A 25,503-nucleotide genomic window follows, 5' to 3' on the forward strand; every position below is an offset into this window, starting at 1 on the left:
CATTGTATATGTCATTGTAAGGAGTCATAAAATTTGAGCTTTAACTCGTTTGAGAGCTTTCAAGAATATTGTATTATTGAATTCAAATTTCTGCTTCAAAAGACGTTATATAGTCCAGATTGTAAGAGTAGTGTGTGAAAGTCCCTTTTCTTCTTTTTATTTTTTTCTAGAAATTGGTTCTTAAGGGAACTCAGAAAAATAATTCAGCTAAGCTTTTTTTTGAGGATTTTAAGCACTGAAGCACAAATTTAAATGCTTTATATATATAATATAATACAATCCCCCAAACAACCACCTTATGAGGAAAGTACTAAGAGCAACACCATCTTATTTTGAGACTGAGAAGCAGAGAATATTAGTAATCAGTGTGGGTATTATAACTAGTCTCTGGCAGAGTTGGAATTGAGCACCAGCACCAGTTGGTTCTAAAACCCACATTTTTTTTTATTATTGTACTTTAATTTCTGGGGTACAAGTGCAGAATGTGCATATTTGTTACATAGTTATACACGTGCCATGGTGGTTTGCTGCATCCATCACCCTGTCATCTACATTAGGTATTTCTCCTAATGCTATCCCTCCCTAACCTCCCATCTCCTGACAGGCCACAGTGTGTGATGTTCCCTTCCCTGTGTCCATGTGTTCTCGTTGTCCAAGTCCCACTAATGAGTGAGAAAATGCAGTTTTTGGTTTTCTGTTCTTGGGTTAGTTTTCTGAGAATGATGGCTTCCAGCTTCATCTATGTTCCTGCCAAGAACATAAGCGCATCCTTTTTTACAGCTGCATGGTATTCCATGGTATATATGTGCCACGTTTTCTTTATCCAGTCTATTATTGATGGGCATTTGAGTTATCTCCAAGTCTTTGCTCTTGTGAATAGTGCTGCAATAAACATGAGTGTGCATATGTCTTTATAATACAATGATTTATAATCCTTTGGGTATATCCCAGTAATGGAATCGCTGGGTCAGTTGGTAATTCTAGTTCTAGCTCCCTTAGGAATCACCACTGTCTTCCACAATGGTTGAACTAATTTACACTCCCACCAACAGTGTACAACTGTTATTTCTCCACATCCTCTCCAGCATCTGTTATCTCCTGACTTTTTAATGATCACCATCCTAACTGACATTGGATGGCATCTCATTGTGGTTTTGATTTGCATTTCTCTAATGACCAGTGATGAAGATGAGCTTTTTTTCATGTGTTTGTTGGCTACATAAATGTCTCATTTTGAGAAGTGCCTGTTCAATATCCTTTGCCCACTCTTTGATGGAGTTGTTTGTTTTATTTCTTGTAAATATGTTTAAGTTCTTTGTAGATTCTGGATATTAGCCCTTTGTCAGATGGGTAGACGGCAAAAATTTTCTCCCATTCTGTAGGTTGCCTGTTTACTCTGATGATAGTTTCTTTTTCTGTTCAGAAACTCTTTAGTTTAATTAGATCCCATTTGTCAGTTTTGGCTTTTGTTGCCATCGCTTTTGGTGTAAAACCAACCTTTTAAACTAGTGCCGTATACTGCCACTGTAACATAAAGTTAAAAAAATCAGCACAAAGCAGGAGAAACATCAAACTTTCTTTAACTATAACTTAACATTTAATCTTATTTCAGTGATTTAAAGAAAACAGCCTGAAGAAACTTAATATATTAAACCTGGAAATTTATTGTATATTGGTTTCTATTTTGACCAATTTGGGCTCATAGTACATTTCCTCAGGGCTGGGGATGACAAGTGTGTGTGTGTGCGTGTGTGTGTGTGTGTGTGTTCATGAAGTATCCACTGCCTTACCTAAAGCCTGTCTTTCAGTTTATTCTACTTCAATTTATTTTATCTTAAATTTCTCTAATGGAGATTGTCAATTGCCACTGAATTCTGAAAACCATAAATGATTTTCTGTCCTTGAGTTACTTCACTTCTTTTAATATTTAACTGTGACTCTTCCCTTTTAGAAATCTAGTTTTCTCTTCCTTGGCTTTGTTAAGCCAATTTTTCATGCTCTTTTTTTTTCTAGTAGCAACAATAGTCTTATTTTCTGATTCACTTTCCTTGATTTATTATATGTGACAATTTCTCTCTTTAGTCTTCACTCTCTCTTATAATCTACTTCTGACTCTTTAAGCTATGCCTTCAGCTAACTCTTCTCTAATTACTCCGAGTCTTGTATCCAACTGAATAATCCATTTAGAAGTTTGATGGTACATCAATCCAACATATTGAAAACCTAGCTTACTATTTTTCCCTCTTAATATCATCCTCACTTTTATTTAATCTCTCAGCTGATGATCATCAGTCACTCGTTTATCCAAGCAAGAAATCTAAGACTCATCTATTTTCTTCTTGTGTCTTCTCTTCCACATCAAATGGTCATTAACTTTTTCCTTCTTGTCATGCCCTGAAACAAATCCCTTCCACATTCTTTGTGTTTTCCTTAGTTTAGGTTCTCATTCTCTCCTATAGTGTCACACAGTAGCCTCTTAATTAGAGTCCCTGTCTCTAGTATTATTTTCTTCAATCTATCTTCCTCAGTAATGCTACAATGATCCTTAAAGTGATTTTCAAAAATTTAAAAATTAAAGCTGCAGTAAAAAAAGGCATTATGTATCAAAACTCAGTACACACACACACACACACACACACACACTGAGACAAGGGTTTAATAAAATATTTTTTCCCTTGTTTACATGAGGAACATACTGAAATTTAAAATTTTTTAGCTGAAGGCATAGCCCCTATCTTATTATAAATAAATATGTTAGTTAACTAACATATTAAGTTGTAAGTAGTAATTGAATACAAGCAGTATCAGGTGGGAGTAATTATACTTTCTGGTTGGCGATCTGGTAATGTGACCTCCAAATAACCTCCAAGTGTTGTCTAACAAGCTGTAGTCCTAGCTGAATTATGCAGTAGAAGCTGCTGTTGCTTTCTTGTGTTAATGTTAATTCAAATGGCAAGAATGCAAAATATGGAAAAGACTAACAGGATAAAAGCTATAGCTACAAAAGTCCCCTCTGCAAATACTTCAGCACATGGTTGCTCTTAAAAGGGCAAGGGCAATCAAAGGAACAGAAATCAGGATGTTTACTGGAAAGAAAAGTTGTGGGTGGTTCCATAGGAAAGAAGTTGAACATGTCATATGAAAAAATTCATAGGTTTATTTTGCGGGTAATCAGATGGCAGAAATTAAAACTAATATATTAAGGTATTAAAATACTCTCTATAAGAAAAAACTTATTTTTAAATTGCATTTTAGGTTTTGGGGTACATGTGAAGAACATGCAAGATAGTTGCCTAGGTACACACATGGCAGTGTGATTTACTGCCTTCCTCCCCTTCAGCTATATCTGGCATTTCTCCCCATGCTATCTCTCCCCAGCTCCCCACTCCCCACTGTCCCTCCCGTTTCCCCCAACAGACTCCAGTGTGTAGTCCTCCCCTCCCTGTGTCCATGTGTTTCATTGTTCAACACCCTCCTATGAGTGAGAGCATGCGGTATTTCATTTTCTGTTCTTGTGTCAGTTTGCTGAGAATGATGTTCTCCAGGTTAATCCATGTTCCTACAAAGGACACAAACTGATCATTTTTGATTGCTGCATAATATTCCATGGTGTATATGTGCCACATTGATGTCCAGTCTATCATCAATGGATATTTGGGTTGATTCCAGGTCTTTGCTATTGTAAACAGTGCTACAATGAACATTCGTGTGCATGTGTCCTTATAGAACGATTTATAGTCCTTTGGATATATATCCAGTAATGAGATTGCTGGGTCAAATGGAATTTCTATTTCTAGGTCCTTGACACCTTACACTAAAATTAACTCCAGGTGGATTAAAGACTCAAACGTAAGACCTAACACCATAAAAACCCTAGAAGAAAATCTAGGCAAAACCATTCAGGGCATAGGAGTAGGCAAGGACTTCATGACCAAAAAACCAAAAGCATTGGCAACAAAAGCCAAAATAGACAAATGGGACCTAATGAAACTCCACAGCTTCTTCACGGCAAAAGAAACAGTCATTAGAGTGAATTGGCAACCAACAGAATGGGAAAAAATGTTTGCAGTTTACCCATCTGACAAAGTGCTGATATCCAGAATTTACAAAGAACTAAAACATATTTACAAGAAAAAAACAAATAAGCCCATTCAAAAGTGGACAAAGGATATGAACAGACACTTTTCAAAAGAAGACATACATGAGGCCAACAAACATATGAAAAAAGAAAAAACTTTTTAAAGAGTGAGAACATCCATCTATGCAGATATTCAAGGAGAGGATAGGTGTCCACAGGCTGAATTATAGCAGAGGGGATTTTGTGGAGTCATTGAAATTTATTAGATGAACTTTCTGTACCCTTTCAGCCATAATATTCTCAGACTGGGTGTTATGAGGAAAAGAATTATCTACTGGAAGAGGTTAAGCAACTTACTAAATCCAAAGGCACCATCATCATTAAAGGATTAGACATTAGTACTAGGGAAATGCCCACCGTGGGAAGCCTCTTAGCAGTGGACTAACTCACTATTACATCAATAAGAGAGCAGAAATATTTTGTTTCACATCTTTTGGCCTACAGAGTTTGCAAAAATTCAACACATGTATACCTTTTCGGCAATCATTCCCTGTTAAGAATTGGAAACCATGATAAATGATCTGACCTTTACCAGGCTTGCGTATATGTTAATACTAAGGAGCAATTTTTAATTTTAAAAAGTCTGTGAGAGACTGTCTAAGAGAATAAACACAAATTAATCCATGAATTCTCATTAAAGCCTCTACTAAAATTATGTGTTGAATTAAAAGTGAATTAAAAGTCTGTTGTGGATTCCTGCAAAATAATTAGAACCCTGCGTGTCAATGTTGTAGAATCTGAAGAGGTTTCTACAGATGGCATACTTGGCCCCGGTTGTAAAAAGGGAGTAGTTGCAGAGTTCTCATGCCCATATTTCATACTAACAAGCGCCAGAGCCACAGCCAGACAGCCGTATGTCCACCATATTGCTCACTGAAATGGGCCTGCTTACAGGCTTACACTGGCACCAACTATGTGCTTCATAAATGTTGAGTGAAGGATTTAAGATCCTCAGGACCTGCCTTGAACATTTCTTGGTAATTTTGTCATTTATACCATAGCTTGAAGCCTGAAGGGCAACAGCTGACAAATCATGCTTGTTAACTGTCCTCCATACTCATAACATATGATTTTACCAGTATAATTTGAATGTGTATCAAGTTTTTTTTTTATTATTATACTTTAAGTTCTGGGGTACATGTGCAGATCGTGCAGGATTGTTACGTAGGTATATACATGCCTTGGTGGTTTGCTGCATCCATCCCACAGTCACTTACATTAGGTATTTATTCTAATGTTATCCTACCCCATTCCCCCGACATCCTGCTTTATCTCTCCTGGTCCCCCAACTCCCCAACAGGCCCCAGTGTGTGATGTTCCCCTCCCTGTGTCCATGTGTTCCTACTGCTCAACACCCACTTATGAGTGAGAACATGCAGTGTTGTATGTAGTGAGAACATGCACTTATGAGTGAGAACATGCAGCGAGAACATGCAGTGTTTTATTAAAAATTAGAGATTTCATTTGACCCAGCAATCCCATTACTGGGTATATACCAAAAGCATTATAAATTATTCTATTATAAGGACACATGCACACATATGTTCATAGTTTTCCTAAACTTCCCTTTCCCTTTGAAAAATATATAATTTCTCCATTTAAAACTAATATTGCAGCCGAGCATGGTGGCTCACGCCTGTAATCCCAGCACTTTGGGAGGCCGAGGCAGGTGAATCACAAGGTCAGGAGTTCGAGACAGCCTGGTCAATATGATAAAATCCCGTCTCTACTAAAAATACAAAAATTAGCCAGGTGTGGTGGCGGACACCTGTAGTCCCAGCTACTTGGGAGGCTGAGGCAGGAGAATCTCTTGAACCTGGGAGATGGAGGTTGCAGTGAGCCGAGATTGTGCCACTGCACTCCAGGCTGGGCAACAGAGAAAGACTTTGTCTCAAAAACAAAACAAAACAAAACAAAAACAAAAACAAAAACAAAAACAGAAACCAATATTGCTTTAAATATAAAACCACCAAAAATTAAAGACCCCCTTCTATACACTATCATATATTTTTTCTTTATTGTTTCACTAGAACATAAGTATTTTGATATAAAACATGGTGCATTGTACTGGTGCCATGTGTGTATTGCACAGTCTTCCTGTGACTCTCCTGAACAGACATTTTTCCCAGTTGCAAGTTTGGTTTGCCGAGTTTAAGAACAAGGCCTGCAGAGTCATGCATATGGGTCTGAATCATGCCCATCTACTCACTAGTTGATTTAACTTGGACACTTCTCTTAATCTTTTACAACCATTTAGTCTTTTTCCACATTAAAATGAAAATAACATATTTTCCAATTTTCCACATAGCTCTTACAACTTAAACAAAAATGATGCTTTGTGTATGGCAGTGTGTTGATATCAAAAGTACAAACCTGAACTGCTAGTCTTTTGATAAATATCTTATCTTCACCACATTAATTGTCCCAAATTTTAAGTTTTTTGTCCCCTTATTTTTGTCTTTGAATTGTCAAAATATAAGAATTTTTTTTTTTTTGCATTAACGAAGACTCTAATTATACTAAATCCTTAGGGATCCATATAATTAGATATTGATCTGTTGGCAATACATTATTTAAGGTAACATTAGCAAAATGTTTGTGAAACTGATGAGCACTTTTTTATATACACACACCTCCATACACAAACAATTTTATATGTACATGTACACACATTCACCATAGACATATATAGGATAAACTGTAAAATTACCCCTATTTTGCAGGTGAAGAAAATGTGCTTAGAAAGCTAGGTATCTAAGATTACAGATCTATAAACTATGTAACTGAAATTCAGAATTAGTCAGTTCCTAACCACAACACACGGAACATGAAATAAATTGGGGAAAAATCCACTTAGTGAATCATAGTAGGATGGAAAAAATTTTAAATAGTTCTATAAGTCGTTGTTTTACAAACAATTTTTATAATAAAAGAGAGACTTCATTCAAATATGTTTAAAATGACTAGTTTACAACAAAATCTTTTAGTTTTATGTGCTTTAAAAAACAACCATATATTTTATTTTATTTTTCATTTTTATTTTTATTTTATTTTACTTTAGGTTCTGGGGTACATGTGCAGGTCATGAAGGGTTGTTGCATATGTGCATACTATATCTAGCATTTCTCTCCATGTTATCCCTCCCTACTCTTCCCACCCCCCGCTGTTCCTCCTCAACCCCCGCCACCAACTTCACTATGTGGATGAAGGTCAAGTGACAGGCCATCAAGTCAGTGGTTTGAGTCCATGATCCAAAAGGAGAGAGCAGATGTAGAAGAGGAGGAGGAAAGTATTGGCTGAGATTCCAACAGCAACTTGTAAAACAAAGCAGCTTTTAATAATAACATAAATGGTAAGTATGTACATCGTAGTAGTAAAGAGGAAATATGTTTGTATATCTGAAAAAAACGTTTAGGCATCATCAGTGCTGTTCTGTAGTAAAAATTATCACAACTATCATTATTTTTATTTCTCCCAATTGTTAACACTTACGATGTAATATAAATTATTAGAAAGTACTTATTCAGCATTGTATGTATTTATTTACACAGTGCTTCACCTTGTGAGACACTATACACATATATGTCACACACACACATATAGTCATTATTTTTATGCCAAGTAACATATATATATAATGTGTTTATACATAATTGTTTTGTTTTGCAGAGACAAGATCTTACTCTGTTGCCCACACTGGTCTTAAGTGCTTGGGCTCAAGTAATCCTTTTGCCTTAGCTTCCCAGAATGCTAGAATTACAGAAAGTAGCCACCATGCCACAAATATATACAGATATCTCTAATATATGTATACATACATAGTAAGTGATCACTTAATGTAATCATTAGGTTCATAAAAACTGACTTTGATCATAATGATATACCATATAATGAAACCAGTTTAGCCACAGGCTAATAGACACAAACAAATGCTAAGTTTCTATGGAATAAAAGATACTTTTATACTTAAAGTTGCACATTTCCAAAACCTATCAATGATGTTAAGTGATGATGTACCGTATGTAAAACACCAGCATATCCACTATCATGTCTCTGTAAGGTACTCATTTTCTGTGCGCCTATGGATCTTGCCCTTACTCTTTAGAAAGCTTTGCTTTACTGGTCTGTGTTTCACTGTTTAATATTCAGCACACACAGTGGTGACAGGGATGTATATGATGCAAAAGTGTTTGTATGGTTGAGATGAAGCAAATTTTATGCCAATGGAAAGGAACCACCAAAACATACAACTGGAAAGCAAAGAATGTCTAAGTGAGTATTTGTAACATTATATTCACTTCAGTCTGCTCATTTTTCTCCAAATTTTTATGTTAAAACCAAATCATCAGTGTAATGGTATTAGGTAGGGCCTTTGGGAAGTAGTTATGACATTTTAAACAAAATTCCTCAGAAATAGGATCTGCACCCTATCTGTGGCCCAGGCTGGTCTTGAAATCCTGGCCTCAAGCAATCCTTCTGCCTCATTCTCCTGAGTTGCTGTCATTATGGGTACAAACAGCAATGCCTGGCTCCAGATTTTGTGCTTTTTACGTATTGAAAGTTTGTGGCAACCCTGGTCAAGTAAGTGCTCACTTCATTAGCATTGCTAGTAATAAAGTATTTTAGTTAAGGAATATGCATTGTGTTTTTACACATAATGCTATTTCATACTTAATAGACTATAATATAGTATAAACACAACCTTTATAGGCATTGGGAAGCCAACAAATTCATATAATTTGCTTTATTGTGATATTCACTTTGCAGTGTTCTGAAACCAAACCCACAATATCACCGAGGTATGCTTTTATGTGGATATGTAGAAAGAAATCTACTATGAAAGATTTGTACATATGTTTATGGAGGCTGAGAAGTCCCAGGATCTGCCATATGCAAGCTGGAGGCCCAGGAAAACCAGTGAAATTGTTCTCCAGTCCAAATCCAAAGTAAATTCTAGGTCCTGATCCTGAGACCAGGAGCTACAACATGTGAGGCAGAAGATGGATGTCCCAGCTCAAGCAGAGAGAGCAAATTTGCCTTTTCTCTACCTTTTTCTTCTATTCACGTCCACAGTGGATTAGATGATTCCCAACCACATTGATGAAGAATGATTCCCACCCACATTGATGAAGATGATCTTCTTTTCTCAGGGTGAAGTGCTATCTTCCAGAAACATCCTCACAGACAAACCAAAATAATGGTTTTTTTTTTTGAAGACGGAGTTTAGCTCTTGTTACCCAGGCTGGAGTGATCTCCGCTCACCGCAGCCTCCGCCTCCTGAGTTCGGGCAATTCTCCTGCCTCAGCTTCCTGAGTAGCTGGGATCACAGGCACGAGCCACCATGCCCAGCTAATTTTTTTGTGTTTTTAGTAGAGACGGGGTTTCACCATGTTGACCAGGATGGTCTTGATCTCTTGACCTCGTGATCCACCCACCTTGGCCTCCCAAAGTTCTGGGATTACAGGCGTGAGCCACCGTGCCCGACCCCAAAATAATGTTTTACCAGCTGTCTGATCATCCTTTAGCCAAGTCAAGTAGACACATAAAATCAACTATCACAGCATCTTTTTCAAAGTATTTATTATTGTATCCTCTCATGTCACTAAATTTTGAGTTGCTTATAACTTGCTACTTAGTTTTATGGTTTTTTTCAGAGTTCTCCACTGTTCACTTTTTAACAGAATAATTATGTTGCACTTATATTTCCTCCATAGTCTTTGGTCACTCCTTTTATCCTTCTCATTAAAGGCAAAAGCTAAGTACTCACTATGTTCCAGGATTTATTCTAAGAGTTTATTACGAATTACCTGATGTAATTTTTTCCTTGATCCTGTAAACTATTGGAATTTGGGGAACAAGGTTCATAGCTTCAGAATACCTGATTTTTTTTTCCCAGACACATTTTTGTTCGGATCTCTCCATCATTTCTAATATTAAGGTATCAGTCAATTACCCAGAATTACATTAGTTCAGTACATAAATTTAGAGAAAAAGGATACAGAGTAAAATGAAAATAGAATTGATGAGGATCAGGTTACTCTTCCAAAAAGCTAGTAGATTCTAGGGTCATAATATTACTAAATGCTGAAACAGGTAAGATTCTAGGAAATGTAATCTACTTTAAAGCCTAGAATATTCATCAAATTTATTGGAAATAAATTACTGCATAATCATGTATTCATTTATTCATTCACTAATTCATTTTTCCTTTTACATATACCTACTCACACACATCTATAGTACATTGAATACCAATTTTCCTATTTTCTAAAAATTTCAGCTGATCATCTAAAGCTGAAAAAATAAGGTAAACATACAAGTACATTCATATTCACACGTGAAAGGAAAAAAATTAACATTTTTGTGAGCCAGGCATCTTCATGTGTTAGTTCATGTAGTTTTTTCAAAAATTGTAAAAGGTATTGTTATCTTCAATTTATACCTAAGAAAGGTGACACTCATGCAGGTGAAGTGACTTGCTGAAGGTTCAAAGCTAGGTTGAAAGCCAGATCTGATGAAACCCAAAATCTACACCTTACAGGATACTGCCTCCCCTAAACAAGCACACACTTTCCTACCTTTTGAGTAAGGACAGCCACCTCGCTATGTAACTGTGTCATATTAGGAATAAGCAATTTATGATATCTGCCACCAGATGATTTTGATTTTCATGAGAATGTCTCAGAAGGAAGCTGAATGAATGGGCCTTAGGGAAATAAAGAATGATATGTCAAATCTAGATACATATTTTACTTCATCAGTTCCAAACACAACACTCATCATACATCCAATGACAGTACACCTATTTTCATGGATACTTTCATTTTCCAGAAGTATCATTTAGTAATGCAATTATTCAATTGATTTAATGATACTAGCTTTATTCTCATTGTTATTATATTTCAGATTATACAATGATAGGATATTTGAACAGACATACAATTTCATATAAAAGACTCATTACATGATTGTATTATTTTCTGTGACATATTTAAAGAGTTTGATAACATTTATAAGTAAAAACAAAGTTAGAAGAGTCAAGATATTTTGGATATTCCAAAGAACTAATACTAGCATTGAGGAAGCTAATAGCCTAAAATTATATCCAAGGCACGGCCACATCGTTTCCCTGAAAAATATAATAGAAAACCATTTTAATACCATTAGACTTCTTTGCATTATATATTATAATACCATACAAATTGGTTATTAAAGAAATAGAAAGCTGTTCTTTCACTGGCATTCATATAGATAGAAAAAAGATCATAAAAATACTGAAATTTATTTAGTATTTCTTACTGAATAACTTGATTCACCTTGTACAATATAGTACATTAATGAGGAGGTTTTCCTTAAGAGGTGTTATTACTATTCACTCACTTGTATTTTTGTAAATCGTTTTCATCTGAAGAATACTGAGTGTTCATTTTTATGAAAGGAGAGATCGAAACAGACTCATAGGTAGCAGGGAGATTTCAAAAACTTTGTCTTTTAGTTTCCCCTTCAGGTTAAATTGTTTGCTTTTTAGTGTATGTTTTAACTTTTTGGTGCTGTTCCCAGCCAGCCCTTCTGTCAAACTCCTATTGCCGCCTCATAGCCAACCAAGCAGATTAAAACAGGTAATTAGTCAAGATTTTGTCTGATACAAAAGTCACAGAATTTGAAATTATCTTCTGATCATACAATTTCTTTATCATTTTGAGATTTTTATTTTATTTCAAGCTAATAAAGATATATTGGAATTATTATAATGTTTAGCTTGCAAATGAAATGATGATTTGGGAGAAATGATTCTGCATTAAGTGTCAATAGAATGTCTTTTATATTGAACCTGGCATATTTAGTATTTGTGGTGTCAGAGAGTATTCCAAGCTTATAGTATAGGAAGACATGATTCTCAAAACTTAATTTTGTTTTAAAAAATTGCTGAAGTCCATAATTACTATTAATTTGTAGGTGCATATATAGCTAACTTGTTTTTTTAACTACTTTGTTAAGAACTCCATTAGCTTCTCTGACAACTTTTTCTTTTGTCTTCTTAGATGGAAATTGTCATGGCACCTAATGCATGACTTTGGCAAATACCTACCAAAAACTTTGAATGATTAGGGCAACTTCTTATGGCTCCCTTAGGCTAACAGTCTTGCCCTAGGGAGAAAAGGACATTCATAAGAAGCTCTAATTAAACTGAAATTAAATTCTAATTAATTGTCAAAACAATTATTGGTCATTTTATTCAGAGTTAATACCACATATTTTACTTTAGTTATCTTTTTAATTTCATGACTAAGTCTTATAAATTAAAGCACTAATTTATCTTTGTATTTTTTCATTAGACAATAATTTCTTACATAAAATGAAATTTTCATGACTCTACCTTCTCTTCTGGGAGCTCTGGTGTAATAGTTAGGTCTATAGCAGAAGTGAAAACATTGGTTGTTCTGGGTTTTGGTGAAGTTGAGGACATGAAAACTCCTGCATTGTCATGTCTAAAGTTTATTACTTCTTTTTGTAAATATTCTATCTTTTCTCCTGTTGGCTATAGAGAATGAGAATGAAAACAAAGTTGTCATAGGTTCAACGAGAAGGCTAAAATTGGAAAGAATGTAAAGCAAAAGGACTGAGATGCAAAACTAACATTATATTCAAAAAGTAAGTTGCTATTATTAGTTATTTTAGATCATAAACTATAAAAAAGATCATGAATATATACCAGCAAACCTAACTGTCTCTTAATATCTGCTTTTAAATAAAGGTGTGTGAAAAGTACCTGCCATAGCATAATCAAACATACTGATGAACTGTGTAAGAGTAAACTGAATCTTCACTGGCAAAATACTGTAAGAGGAAGAGGCAATAATATTGATGGAATTATAATAGAGTTGATATTAAAATGAACATTAGTGCAGTAAGTTGTCAATTGTTGATTTCCAGTAGCTGCAAAATGTTGTAAGGAATCTTACCATCACAGCAATTTCAGGAGCTGTGCCTAATTGGGGATCAAAAGCTAGTTGCTGCCGTCCTCCTGGTATACCCTAAAAACATAAAATGTTTTAAAAAGTCTGAATTAGTGATCTATGAAAATATGCTCTTTGGCCACCCAGAGTAGTAAAAGACTCCCAAACTTCTTAAATTATTTTGTTAAAAACAGAAATAATAGTTTATTTCCTGCTATTAGAGAACTGGATTGACAGCTCAATTCTGCTTTTATTCTGGGAGTGCTGCTTTCTAACATTCTCTACTAGGACCAACTCTTCACCTGTTGAGCACAAACAATTCTACAGAACACCAATATCAGACAGAGATAGAAAAAAAACCAAGACAACTTCAAAATATTGTCTAAAGTAAGGTCACCATACAAGGCACAAAAATACCTGGCGTCCTCACATCTTGGTTAGTATGAGCAACTGATGCTTCTTTACCCATTAAAGCTTTCACCTTGCTCCCTTATCCTTGCCTTAGGGACATGAACTTTTAAGAAACTCATAGAGCTACCCTACTTTTTGAGAACTAAAGATAATTATAGAACTACCCTACTTTTAGATCACTCCAGAGTGAACCACCACTTCTTTGAAATCTTCCCCAAATTACCTAAAACAAGCCCAAATCTTGTGAGAAGTCATTCTAATACTTTACTATTAAGACACCCAAAGCTCCCCACGTGTGTGTTCTCCTCCTTGTAATGAGTGGATACATCCAGTTTTGTTTAATTAGAGATGCTCTCCTGGTCACCTTTGACTGAAGGGCATTTACAGATTTAGTAGACAATGAATCAAGTAGTTTTAAAAGATTTTTTAATGAAAAATATGCATTTACTTACAGGCTCTGCTTGTTGTGGTATGTATCCAAATTGGGCATAGAATGGAATCTGTCAGATTTTTAAAAATCTTTATTATGTTTTCTGTGATTATCCTTGTCATAAGTTTGCAATAAATGATTACTTAAACATATATCTTTTTATATTAATTAAAAGCATTTTTTAAAGTTTATACATTCCAGTAAGTAAAAATTATTTATTGTTAAATTAGCAAGAATCCTTTATAACCATATCATTTCTAGGATAAAACTCTTTCCCTTTAAAGCAACATGACAATTACAATTAATGCTATCAGTTTTTTAAAGCATAATTCTAAGTTTCTGTAATTTGTAATGTCAGGTTTTAGGGTTATGATTGAACTTAAAAAAGACATTTTCATTTTAACATGGAGAATGTTAATTATATATGAGCCACCTGCATTTATATTAGAATTCTAAAAATGTATTGCCGTTTCATAAAATTTAATATAATGGCATCTGATTGTATCTCAAGATACAGTGATCAAAGATCTTTTATCAAGGTAGCTAATATTTTACCATTTATTATTTTTAATTAGTAACCACACACACATATGTGGAAAGGTAGATGCTAGTAAATTTTAAATGTGAGAATACTTTGCTTTTAAAGGTTACTCAGCATTTTGGCCTTGATTCTATTGAAGTCCACTTACTGACTTCACTGGCTAAAAATCCAGCCTTGGAATATTACCAAGTAAGTTTACACAAAGGATATACAGCAGAGAGCACTGTATCTGCCCTCTTATGCCTACCTATTTCATGCTGTTGGGTGTTTGGATTAAATATATTCAGAAATATTTTTCTATGGTAATACACCCCATTTTCTCTATTTTGAAGTGGAACTAGTAAGATTAAAACATTTGCAGTACCTGCTCTTCAAACTGCTGCTGTCCTGTTTGTTGAAGTGATCTTGGAACTGTTTGCTGAGGTTGTTCCCAGGGTAGGAGCATGTAAACTGGATAGTATTGAAACATCTACTTGTAAAAGGGAAAGATACAAGAGATTCCATTAAATCAGCATAGAACACACTTTTTATCTTCTAATGTCATTTTATTTAAAAGCTGTTTTATGTCTAGCAGCTTTATATGATTAACTACAAAGAAAATAGATGAAGCATCTCTTCCCAAATGTTGGAAACAACTTGCATCCCGGTTAATACTGGACTTTGTTTTTAAGGTTGCTTGGTCAACACATTTAGAAAATAGTGGGTTGACCTAAGCAAAAGACCCCTTTTTTCTTTCCAAAGGGCATCCGGGAAACTTTATATACAAATTACTTTGCAAATACGTAGTGAAAGATAGCCTGTGTAGCTTTTTCCTTATGATTTTACAATCATCATTCTGCAGGTTGTGGTATTAGAAGCTCTGCCATAATGAATGAAATGCCATGAATGTATTGCCTTTAAGAATTGCTACTTTATTAAAATAATCATATGTATTTTAGAATATTTGGCAAATCAAGACGTAGACAAGTAACAAATAAAATCACTTACAACTTTACCACCTACATTACCACGTGGCTTTCCTTTATATTATCATTGCCTTCTACTTATATGTCTCTATGTGTTTATATATGTATGTGTTTATAGAAAATGAGAATCTTAGTAGCTACTTTGATTTTTGTATGCTGTTTTGTTTCTTTGCATAAAGTAAGAGACTATATCAGACATGAGAGTTAAAAAAAAACTATGGTTTCAGAAGGATTATATTTTGGACAAGCATTCTTAATCCTGACTAAGAATCAGAATCACATTTGAGCACTTTAGAAAATGACCAAATTTAGCATCTATTCATGGGGTATTGATTCATTAGCACTGGGGTAGGGTTCAGACATTTGTAATTTTCAAAATCACCACCAGAGATTCTAATGTAAAGCCAGGGTGGAGAGCGACTGATTTAGTGGTTAAAGAAGGAGACAGAAGGGGTGGAGAATTATATTCCAACACAGTCATTTACTTTCAATGGGATTGGAAATTTTATCTCATTAAGAGTAGGTTTCCTGATTCTTAAGATGAAGTAATTCTAGTTATATGTCTAATTCTGTAAATGCTTATGTCACAGAATGAGATAATGTCTAGAAGTAACTTTTGTTTTGCAATGGGAGTGGAAGTGGGACAAAATCATACAGGTATAATTACAGTAGAGCTTTATGAAAATGCCAATATTCTGCTGAATAATAATATAATTTATTTATATTCCTATTTCTTTGAATTGAGAATATTATAAAATTAATAATCTTAATATTGATAGGGTTTTTCAAATTAATATGATGATTATATTAGCTTGCATTCATTTTTAAAAGATTCTCTTATTTAATGGAAATAATTACCATTTGATTGTAACATGGATTCAAATTGGAAATGTACAACAAGCTTCAAATGTTTTGAGCAGAATTTCATAACAGCTAAATAATATGAACAAGTGTTTCTTATCTGTTAATCACATACTATATTATCAGCTTAGTGCATCTCCTTCTGAAGCAAAATTTAAAGTTGGATAGAGTCAACCCAACTTCTCTTGAGTTTTTCACAACTTCCAGCACTTTGGATGCAGAGAGGACATGACCTGGGGGCGTATTGGGCTCTTTTACTCTCAACATAGTGATGCCCTTGGAAATTCAGAGGTCCTGGAGACTCTCTTTAGCTGCCTGTTCTTAAGGAGTTGTTAAGTGAGCCCAACATCAACAAACTGATAGGAGCCCAGTAATGATGTTATCTAGACAGTGATATCATTACACCGTTTTTTATAGCTCTGCTATAGGAGTCAGAGCTAGAAACAGAAAGCATCCTGGACAATGTATGTAGCCCTCTCTATGAGCAGTGTTATATCCATTTACCTATCCTTGCTCTTGAGGCATTTTGAAAGAGAATACATAGGACATCACGTGCAAAAAAAAAATTACATAAAAATGTATGCTTGACTTTGTTATTTAAAATCCCTGAGTCACTTTTCAGAGAGCTAGTCATATAAACATGACTTTTGGTAGTGTTAGCAAGCTTCCACGACAAAAAGTCATCTATTATATGTGCTGTCAGTTTAACACAAACTGCTTTTTATGCAGTGAAGTTTTTCTATCTTATCCTAGACTTGTGTTTAAGTTTCTTGGTTTGTGGTTGTATCCTAGAGTAGCTGATTTAAATATTTTTTTGTTAGAAATCAGAAAATAAAAGAAAGCGTACAGTGATGGTAGAAACATATTATGAGAAACAAATATTATTCAAAACCCCCTGTCTATTTCAAAGCTGATTCATATTCATTGTCAAATTCAATATGCAGTTCTCTCTCCTCAGAACAAAAGGAAAGAGGCCTGACTTACGTGACTGGGGCCTGGTTGTGTCTGAGGCGTTGTTTGAAGCTGTGAGGGGTCGGCTTGGCCTGCCTGGGCTCCTTGGGCAAGACTGACCTGTCCTGGTAAGGGTAACTGATTTGGGAACAGTCCAGCAAACCGGTCTAGTGCTGATAAAGAGAATTGGGAGAGTCCTGGAATTTGACCCTGCTGCCGCTGTTGTAGAATTCCAGAGAAAGGTGGAATCCATGAATTAAGTGGGCCCTAAAAAGACACAAAGGAAAGAAAGCATTTTCCCTTCATGCCAAAAAGAATTTAAAAGTCAGTCTTGAGCAAGAAAGAGACAAAATAGAAACAATTTTTGTATTTCCAGTGTTGCAATATAAAAAAGGACAAGATCTTGATTCATTTTGAACAAAGCAAATAATATGAAGCAAATGCTAAATTCCTGATAGTCATGAGAAATATGGGCCAGGGTAAGGTTGATAAAAGAGTGCAACATCTGCATATGCCAGACTGGTTTTAAACCTTGTGTATTTTCCTTTACCTTCCCCTAAACCACCCCCCTCAACCTGCTGTTACTGGTTAGCTGGGCATGACTTTGTGTAAAATAATTAATTTTAACTATCTAAGAGTTGTCAGAATTAGTGCCTGACATATACCAAGTTCTCAACAAATAAATGTTAATCAAATTACAGTTTTCACTTTAATCTTCAAATAGTCACTAGAATATATGAGACAAATTTATAATATTAAAAATTAAAATTTCAGAAATAAGATCAAGAAACATTTTGTTTTATACAAAGTAACATTTGAAATGAGCAATAGAAACATGTTCCCCTTAAGTAATTATTGAAATGGAGGTACCTGAAGTTGTAGTGGCAAAAGTCGACCATTATTAAGATTAAGAAGTAACTAGAAAAGAAAAATAATATGAAATCAAGATTACTATGGATTAAAATGAGTAAGAACATTGTTGACTACAAAGATTGCACAAGTCACAGCTGGTTGCTCAATTTCTTGTTAGAAGTGAGACATTTTCTCACTAGGCTTACATTTAATTACAGTGATTCAAAGTTAGAATTTAAAACAAGGTTGGGATTTAACAGCCTCTCCCTTGTTGGGTATGAGATTGCACAACATTAGCTTATTCCAGTGGTTTACTCATTTCGTGCTTTTAAACACCTTTACACACCTATATGAGGTGTTATTAGAGCAAAAAGATATAGACAAGATTGTATCTGCCTTTGAAGAATTAACAGTCACAAAAAAGAAGCAGAAGAATATTTTAGAGGTAACCTGTTATACAAGCAAACATAAGCATTAGAAATGTGCTTGGATATAGATAACAGCTAGTGGAGAGGAACACAGTATCAATCAAACGAATACTTTTATCTTTTCCCACTTGGTTTCCATTAAAAACGTGGAAGAGATTGTTTTAATTATTTAAACTAACCTCATTGCTGTTGCTGGCGGACATAAGTTGCTGTGGGATAAGCTAAAAATAAAATAAAAAATAACATCAGAAATAATAAAAAGAAGGATTGTTGAAGGCTTAACAAAATTATATCAGTAGTACCATAAAATCACTTACTGGGGCTGACAGTGTCGCTCCCAAGAATCCAAGAAGAATTATAATTTTCATTTTCATATGATATATCTAGAAAATAAGTTGTGAACTTGGCTTTATAAAGACTTTTTACTTAAAATTCCTGACAAAATAATTAGTATTGTTCAATCAAAGGAAAAGTTGGGTGAATTCTATAGTATTTACTTATATTTTAGAATTTAAAATATAAAAAGTTATGTTTGTAAATTTTTACAGCACAACTTGTTATTTTCTCTCAGACAAGCCAAAACCAAAATTGTTTGCTTGTTTTTTTGGCTTGACCAAAAGGCTCATTTGGAGACATATGATGTGTTTGAACGCGTAAATGAGCAAGATAATCTCATCCTGGTACTGCCCTACAAGGAAAGGAACAGGCCCTTCGGACCATGGGAAGTTATGACTATGGCTAATCAACTAGGGCCTTATCATTACACATTTTAATGTCTATGTTGAAAAGTACTACAAGAGAGATTTGACAATACCAGATAATTTCCACTTAATAGGCTAGTAACAGAATAATATGCTAAACCTAAACAACTGAGTCAATGCTTTCCTAAGGTTATAAAACTAAACTGTGATATTTACTTATGGTATAGCCTGTTTAAGTATATTTCTCTTGTCCTCCAGATGTGAAACTTCCTTCCCTGGCTCACATCACTGACCTGATCAAGTATTTAGGGTGAACTTGATAGTCTATCCTTCAGGGTTCACTTTGGTTCTTCAAATTACAAAAGCAAAGATTTGGTATCTTACCTTACTCCTGGACCTATAATGAAAAATCTGAACCATGCAAGATCTGTGTTCTTTTTCTCTCCTGCTCTGCTGCTTGGTGCTTCTCTTAAATTTTAAAACTCATCTTTAGAAAAAAAGGACCAATCATTGTTCAAAAGGACCAGTGATTCAGTGGGTTTCAGACAATGGCTTAGCTAATAACCTCTTTCCTAATCATTTAGGTGGTGTGTGGATTCCCACACTTTTAGTAATGTTATTAAATTATCCCTTGAGAAATGTTTTCCTGTGATCATTATTGGCTTCTGGTTTTGTTATCACAAACTTTTCTAGAAAATTCTTCTACAATAATTCTATTCTACTCTTTTTTTATAATTCTTAAACTGGATACCCTAGTTGAATAAAACAGATACCCTAATTGAATGAAACTTCATATCTTTAATAAAGTCAAAGATAAATGGGTGATTATTTTTACCTCAAGGGCGAAATAAAGAATTGATAGAAAACATAGATCTGAAAAACAAAGCTTCACAGCCTACTTAGCAGGATTCTTTGCTTCTTCAATGCTGGTCTAAGTAAATATGAGCTAGTTTCCTGTAGGTCTGACCTTGAAAACATCAGTTGATCTCCCTCTACTTACTGAATACATTCCTTAAAAAATTGCTAAATTGGCCAGGCATGGTGGCTCACACCTGTAATCCCAGCACTTTGGGAGGCCGAGACTGATGGATCATGAGGTCAGGAGATCAAGACAATCCTAGCCAACAGGGTGAAACCCAGTGTCTACAAAAAATACAAAAACTAGCCGGGTGTGGTGGCATGTGTTTGTAGTCCCAGCTACTTGGGACGCTGAGGCAGAAGAATCACTTGAACCTGGGAGGCAGAGGTTGCAGTGAACCGAGACTGGGTCACTGTACTCCAGCCTGGGTAACAGAGCGAGTCTCCGTCAAATAAAAAATGATTTTGGTCTACTTTGAATATTGTCAAATTAAATATACCATAAACCCTCAGTCTCTTGAAAGACTATTTTCTTTTGCAGGCTCCAGGATCTTAGCCAGCTAACCCCACTACTGGGCCAGAAAATTGTCAAGACCAAGCAATGAAAAGGTCAGCAACTGCATTATAGAGTCTAAAATACAATTAGTTTAATGATTATTCTGATGATGAATTGTTTCATCTAACTATATTCCTCAAAGCTGAAGACAATTGGAAGACTTCTGTCATTGTGTTCTTTTTGTTTTTATTTTTTTATTACCTGAATATTCTTAAAAAAAGCAGTTGAAACTCTCCAGTTGCTAAATAGTTGAAGTGAAAAAGAACAGGCTATTCTTTACTCTCTGATAGCTTTCAAGAACCTGTGTCTTTGGAGGCAAAGTTATCTCTAGGTAGGAGGGGAAGTAGCAAGGGACTCTAGCTCTCATCACATTGTAGTGTGGATATTGTATAAGTCTGTTTCTCCCTTTCAACTGTGTTGAAGATACTCATTTTCTATTCCTGTGTCAGTCACGAAGTAGGTATTCCACTAAGTTTTGTTAAATAAATGGTTCCTTCATTCAGGGGAGAAAAAAAGGTGGCATAATTCCAAAGCAATGTGAGTCTGTATGGATTAAGTTTCATGGACGTAAGACGAGGAAATCCGGAACCTCATATTGTCACTATAACTTTATTATTTTGTTTTACTTCAATTACCAGAATACCAGACAACTCTCCATTCAAATAAAAGTACAAAAACATACTCTAATGCCAAGAACACATGACTTTTGAATTATGTACCATTGAAATTATCCATATCTTTGCTCTGTTCCAGTAACATAGATGATGAATAGTAAACAACAATGGCTTATAAGTTAGTGCTTTCAAAACATTTTCCCTACTTTCTTTTCCTTCAACTGTCCTGAAAAATCAGTCAAGGCTTATAGAATGCCATTGAGAAATAGAGCAATGTTCTATGGATCATGACAATTGAATTGAAATTTTATACTTCTTAAAATAATTTTCTTCCATCTGAGCTATAATTTATCTGGAATTTCTAATGATATACCAAGGTAGACAAGATATGTATATATCACCCTCATGTTTCAATGAAAAAAATGAAGTACAGAAGGTTCGGTGACTTAATTTATTAATTCATTTATTTATACAAGTAATAGCTGTTGCACAGCTTCTATAGTCCATGTCCTTGCTCAGCATTCAGAACTTGGTGCTAGTGATCATACAAATTGTTTTTGCCTTTCACGCTTTCAAAAGGTACCAGACTTCTGGCTAGAATTCAGGTATTTGATTCTTAATTAAGTATTCCTTTCTCAAGGCTCCCAGATGCCTAACTAGAGAGGAGAAGGACATAGTACTGTAATAAAGATAACAAAAAATTTGTAATGTACACTAAATACAGAGAATCAGCAAGCTGTCAACTAAATCTCTTCTATTACATTGGGTGTTTTTTAACTCCCATGAAACTTTATGAAAGTAATCTCTTCTAGTTGATATCGTACATTACTGGACACTAATTATCATATGTCCACTATGAAAATGCATTCTAGCTTAGTAACTCTTGCTTGATTAGATGAGTATATTTTATTATATTTAAGATTTGTAGGTATGTGCTGTGAATTATGACTATCATTTCCAGGAGTGTTATTTTAAATATAAAGGTGTTAAGAAAAATAAAAGAATAGACATCTTCCTTTTATAAGAAGGATTCATATGTTTCAGAGTAGTTGAAAGAGGCCAGCACACAGCTAGGCTTGGGTTGGAAATGATCAGCATTCTGCAATTCCCCCAAGTGTGGCAAGTTGAGCACGCAATGGGAGATGTCTCAAATACAGCTTGTACTGGTCTGGGTGTAAATTGATATCCACTTTCCCTGAAAGTAATTTCTTTTATCCCTTTACCTGAAAGTTCCTTCTTTCTCTACTAAACCGCAACAGTATTTATTTTGACTTTTGCTTTGTGTATTCCAGCTTCACCATTTTAATGACACCTGCATCTGTTTCTTTGGAGCCTGCAATCAGTTTGGCCTTAACCCAGTTTTTGTTTACAACGTTTTGTAGAAACAAAACATACCATTAAACAACTCAATTAAACAAAATCTCATGGTTCTAGTAACTTGCCTATGATTGATGTAATGAGGGAGGAAGTCCACAATGTTTGGCCAATTTCATACTTTCTCCTCCTTCCCAAACATCTAGCAAAGTCCACGCTGTGGCGAGGGGACTCTCCTGTGAGTGTCCCAGTCAAGGGGAGTATACATTGTCCAGTCTGCCTTAGTTCACCCTCAGAATTCTGGTGATAATCCTTTTCCATTGTGTTGCATTAAGAGTGCATCTCCTTATTAAGATGTTATGATTTCTGATAGCAATGTGTTTTATTCTACTCTTCAAAAAAATTGCTATCTTGTCTTCCTTTCTTATATTCTCTACTCTGTTCTCCTTCCCTTTTTCCATTCACTTTTTTTTTCTTTTCTTAACCCTTATCTCCTATTTCAAATATTTTCCTCTTCTTTTTTTTTGTTTTAAACCTGGTTTATGAAGCCCTCAGTGATCTGACCTTCGCTTTATTCTTCCACTTCATGACTTCTCACTCTTCTCCTTATTCACTAAGCTTCAACCCCACTAGCTTTCATTCTGAGTTTTGAACACGTTAAATGCATTACTTTTTAAAATTAATTAATTAATTAATTATTTTATTTGAGGTGAATACTATATCTGGCATTTCCCCCCGTGTTATCTCTCTCCACCCTCCCCACCCCCTACTGTCTCTCCCCTATCTCCCCCAACTACCCCCAGTGTGTGATGCTCCTCTCCCTAAGTCCACATGTTCTCATTGTTCAACACACACCTGTGAGTGAGAACATGCGGTGTTTGGCTTTTTGTTCTTGTTTCAGTTTGCTGAGAATGCTTGTTTCCCGATTCATCCAAGTCCCTACAAAGAACAGGAACTCATCGTTTTATGGCTGCATAGTATTCCATGGTGTATATGTACCACATTTCTTTGTCCAGTCTATCATTGATGGGCATTTGGTTGGTTCCAGATCTTTGTTATTGTACACAGGGCTGCAATTAACATATATGTGCATGTGTCTTTATAGTAGAACGATTTATAGTTCTTTGGGTATATACCCAGTAATGGGATTCCTGGGTCAAATGGCATTTCTATTTCTGGATCCTTGAGAAATCACCACGCTGTCTTCCACAATGGTTGAACTAGTGCATTGCTTTTTAAGGATTTTTCACCTGCTATTCTGTAGGCCTGGAATGTGGCCTCTCCAGGGGCTGGTAGCTTCTCATAATTTAGATCTCAGTTTCGGTAAACTCTGCAGTAGAATGTTCCCACATTGCCCAATCTAGAGCAGCCACGTTTTTTTGTTGTTGTTGGTGTTGGTGTTTGTTTGTTTTTTGAGACAGAGTCTTGCTCTGTCACCAGGCTGGAGTGCAGTGGCATGATCTCGGCTCACTGCAACCTCTGTCTCTTGGGTTTAAGCAATTCTCCTGCCTCAGCCTCCTGAGTAGCTGGAACTACAGGCTCAGGCCACCATGTGCAGCTAATTTGCATTTTTAGTACAGACTGGGATTCATCATGTTGGCCAGGATGGTCTCAATCTCTTGATCTCATGATCTGCCCACCTCCACCTCCCAAGTGCTGGGATTACAGGTGTGAGCCCTAGAGCAGCCATTTGTATCTTATTACCCTGTTTAAGTTCTTTGCAAAGCATGTGTCACCCTTTCATGCTGCTATATTCATTCATTTTCTTTTTGAAATTATAATTTCAAAATATTCTTGAAAAAATCTGAAAAATTAATTTCAAAGTATTATTCAGGAGAATCCCCTTGCTTTCTCCAACACCTCTATACTCAGACTCTATCCTCTAAGCAGTGGTGTGTGGTAAAACAGATCTCTGCCAAAAAAGAGGCCCCTGATTTATAGCATCTTCCAGTTTTTGATAGCATAAATATTCCCACCAGAGCCACATGATGTGTCTTACATAATGTAATGATACTGAAGACATAATTTATCCGGAGGATGAAGGTATTCAGAGATATGTGAATCTAGCACATTTTTACTGCTGAACATCAGATTCTTGGCTATCTTTTCTAAACATACTTTCTGAATTCATCCTAAGCATATGCAAAATATCATTGTCATCATACATTGAGGAAACTGAGACTCAGAGAGGATAAGTAATTTTCCCGAGGTAGCACAGTTCTGTAGTAATAGAATTCAGATTTGAACACGGATCTGTTTCCAAAAAAATATCTGTTTCAACACCATACTCTATTGGTTTACACGTAACCAAGACACCAGGTAATTTTGTCCAGGCACTTTTAAGATACATTAAATAAATTTTATGACTGTCTTGATTAAATCTTCTTTCTCATCATTTGTTGACGATTTCCATATTTCTTGAATATTACTTTCAATTGCAATAAATGCAACTACTTTTGCACCAACCTACTATAATCCCTACCATATATTCTACAATAATCAGTATCTCCCAATTTCTGGATTTTCTGGTGTTTGTCTTAGATTATTAGGGGCTTTTTAAAGAGAGAAGTACTGAGCTACACTATATCTGCTCTTCCAAAAGCCTTAAGAAACTCATTCTGATATGAGGAAATATATCCAGGATTGTTCAAATCTACAGGTTAAGTGCTCTAAGCTGACATTATCAACCATGAAGGTCACCTAAGAATAGTGCTTATTGTTCAGGTCACATTTCAATGAAAGAAGTTTTATTTTCTCTATTCCTTTTCCAAGGAACTTTTCAATTACAAAAACAATCATTTAAAACCACAAAAGCCAAAAACAAATAAACCAATGCTGCAGACAACTTTCATCATCATGACAGCTTTCAGAAATATAGGAACACTATGAAAATACCATAACGTATTTTTATCAAGTATCTGTTTTA

At 35.1% G+C, this 25,503-nt stretch overlaps 1 protein-coding gene across 1 annotated transcript; it reads right to left on the reverse strand.

Annotated features, from left to right (window-relative positions):
- Positions 1-12,503: 12,503 nt before the first annotated feature.
- On the reverse strand, positions 12,504-18,902 carry ODAM (odontogenic, ameloblast associated). The gene is given in 9 exon segments (XM_035292407.2): positions 12,504-12,677; positions 13,102-13,173; positions 13,959-14,006; positions 14,842-14,946; positions 16,808-16,848; positions 17,281-17,521; positions 18,125-18,172; positions 18,714-18,755; positions 18,852-18,902. Coding segments are annotated over 9 exon segments (822 nt in total).
- Positions 18,903-25,503: the final 6,601 nt, after the last annotated feature.

Source organism: Callithrix jacchus, chromosome 3 (assembly GCF_049354715.1).
Source record: "Callithrix jacchus isolate 240 chromosome 3, calJac240_pri, whole genome shotgun sequence".
NCBI classification, from domain to species: domain Eukaryota; kingdom Metazoa; phylum Chordata; class Mammalia; order Primates; family Cebidae; genus Callithrix; species Callithrix jacchus.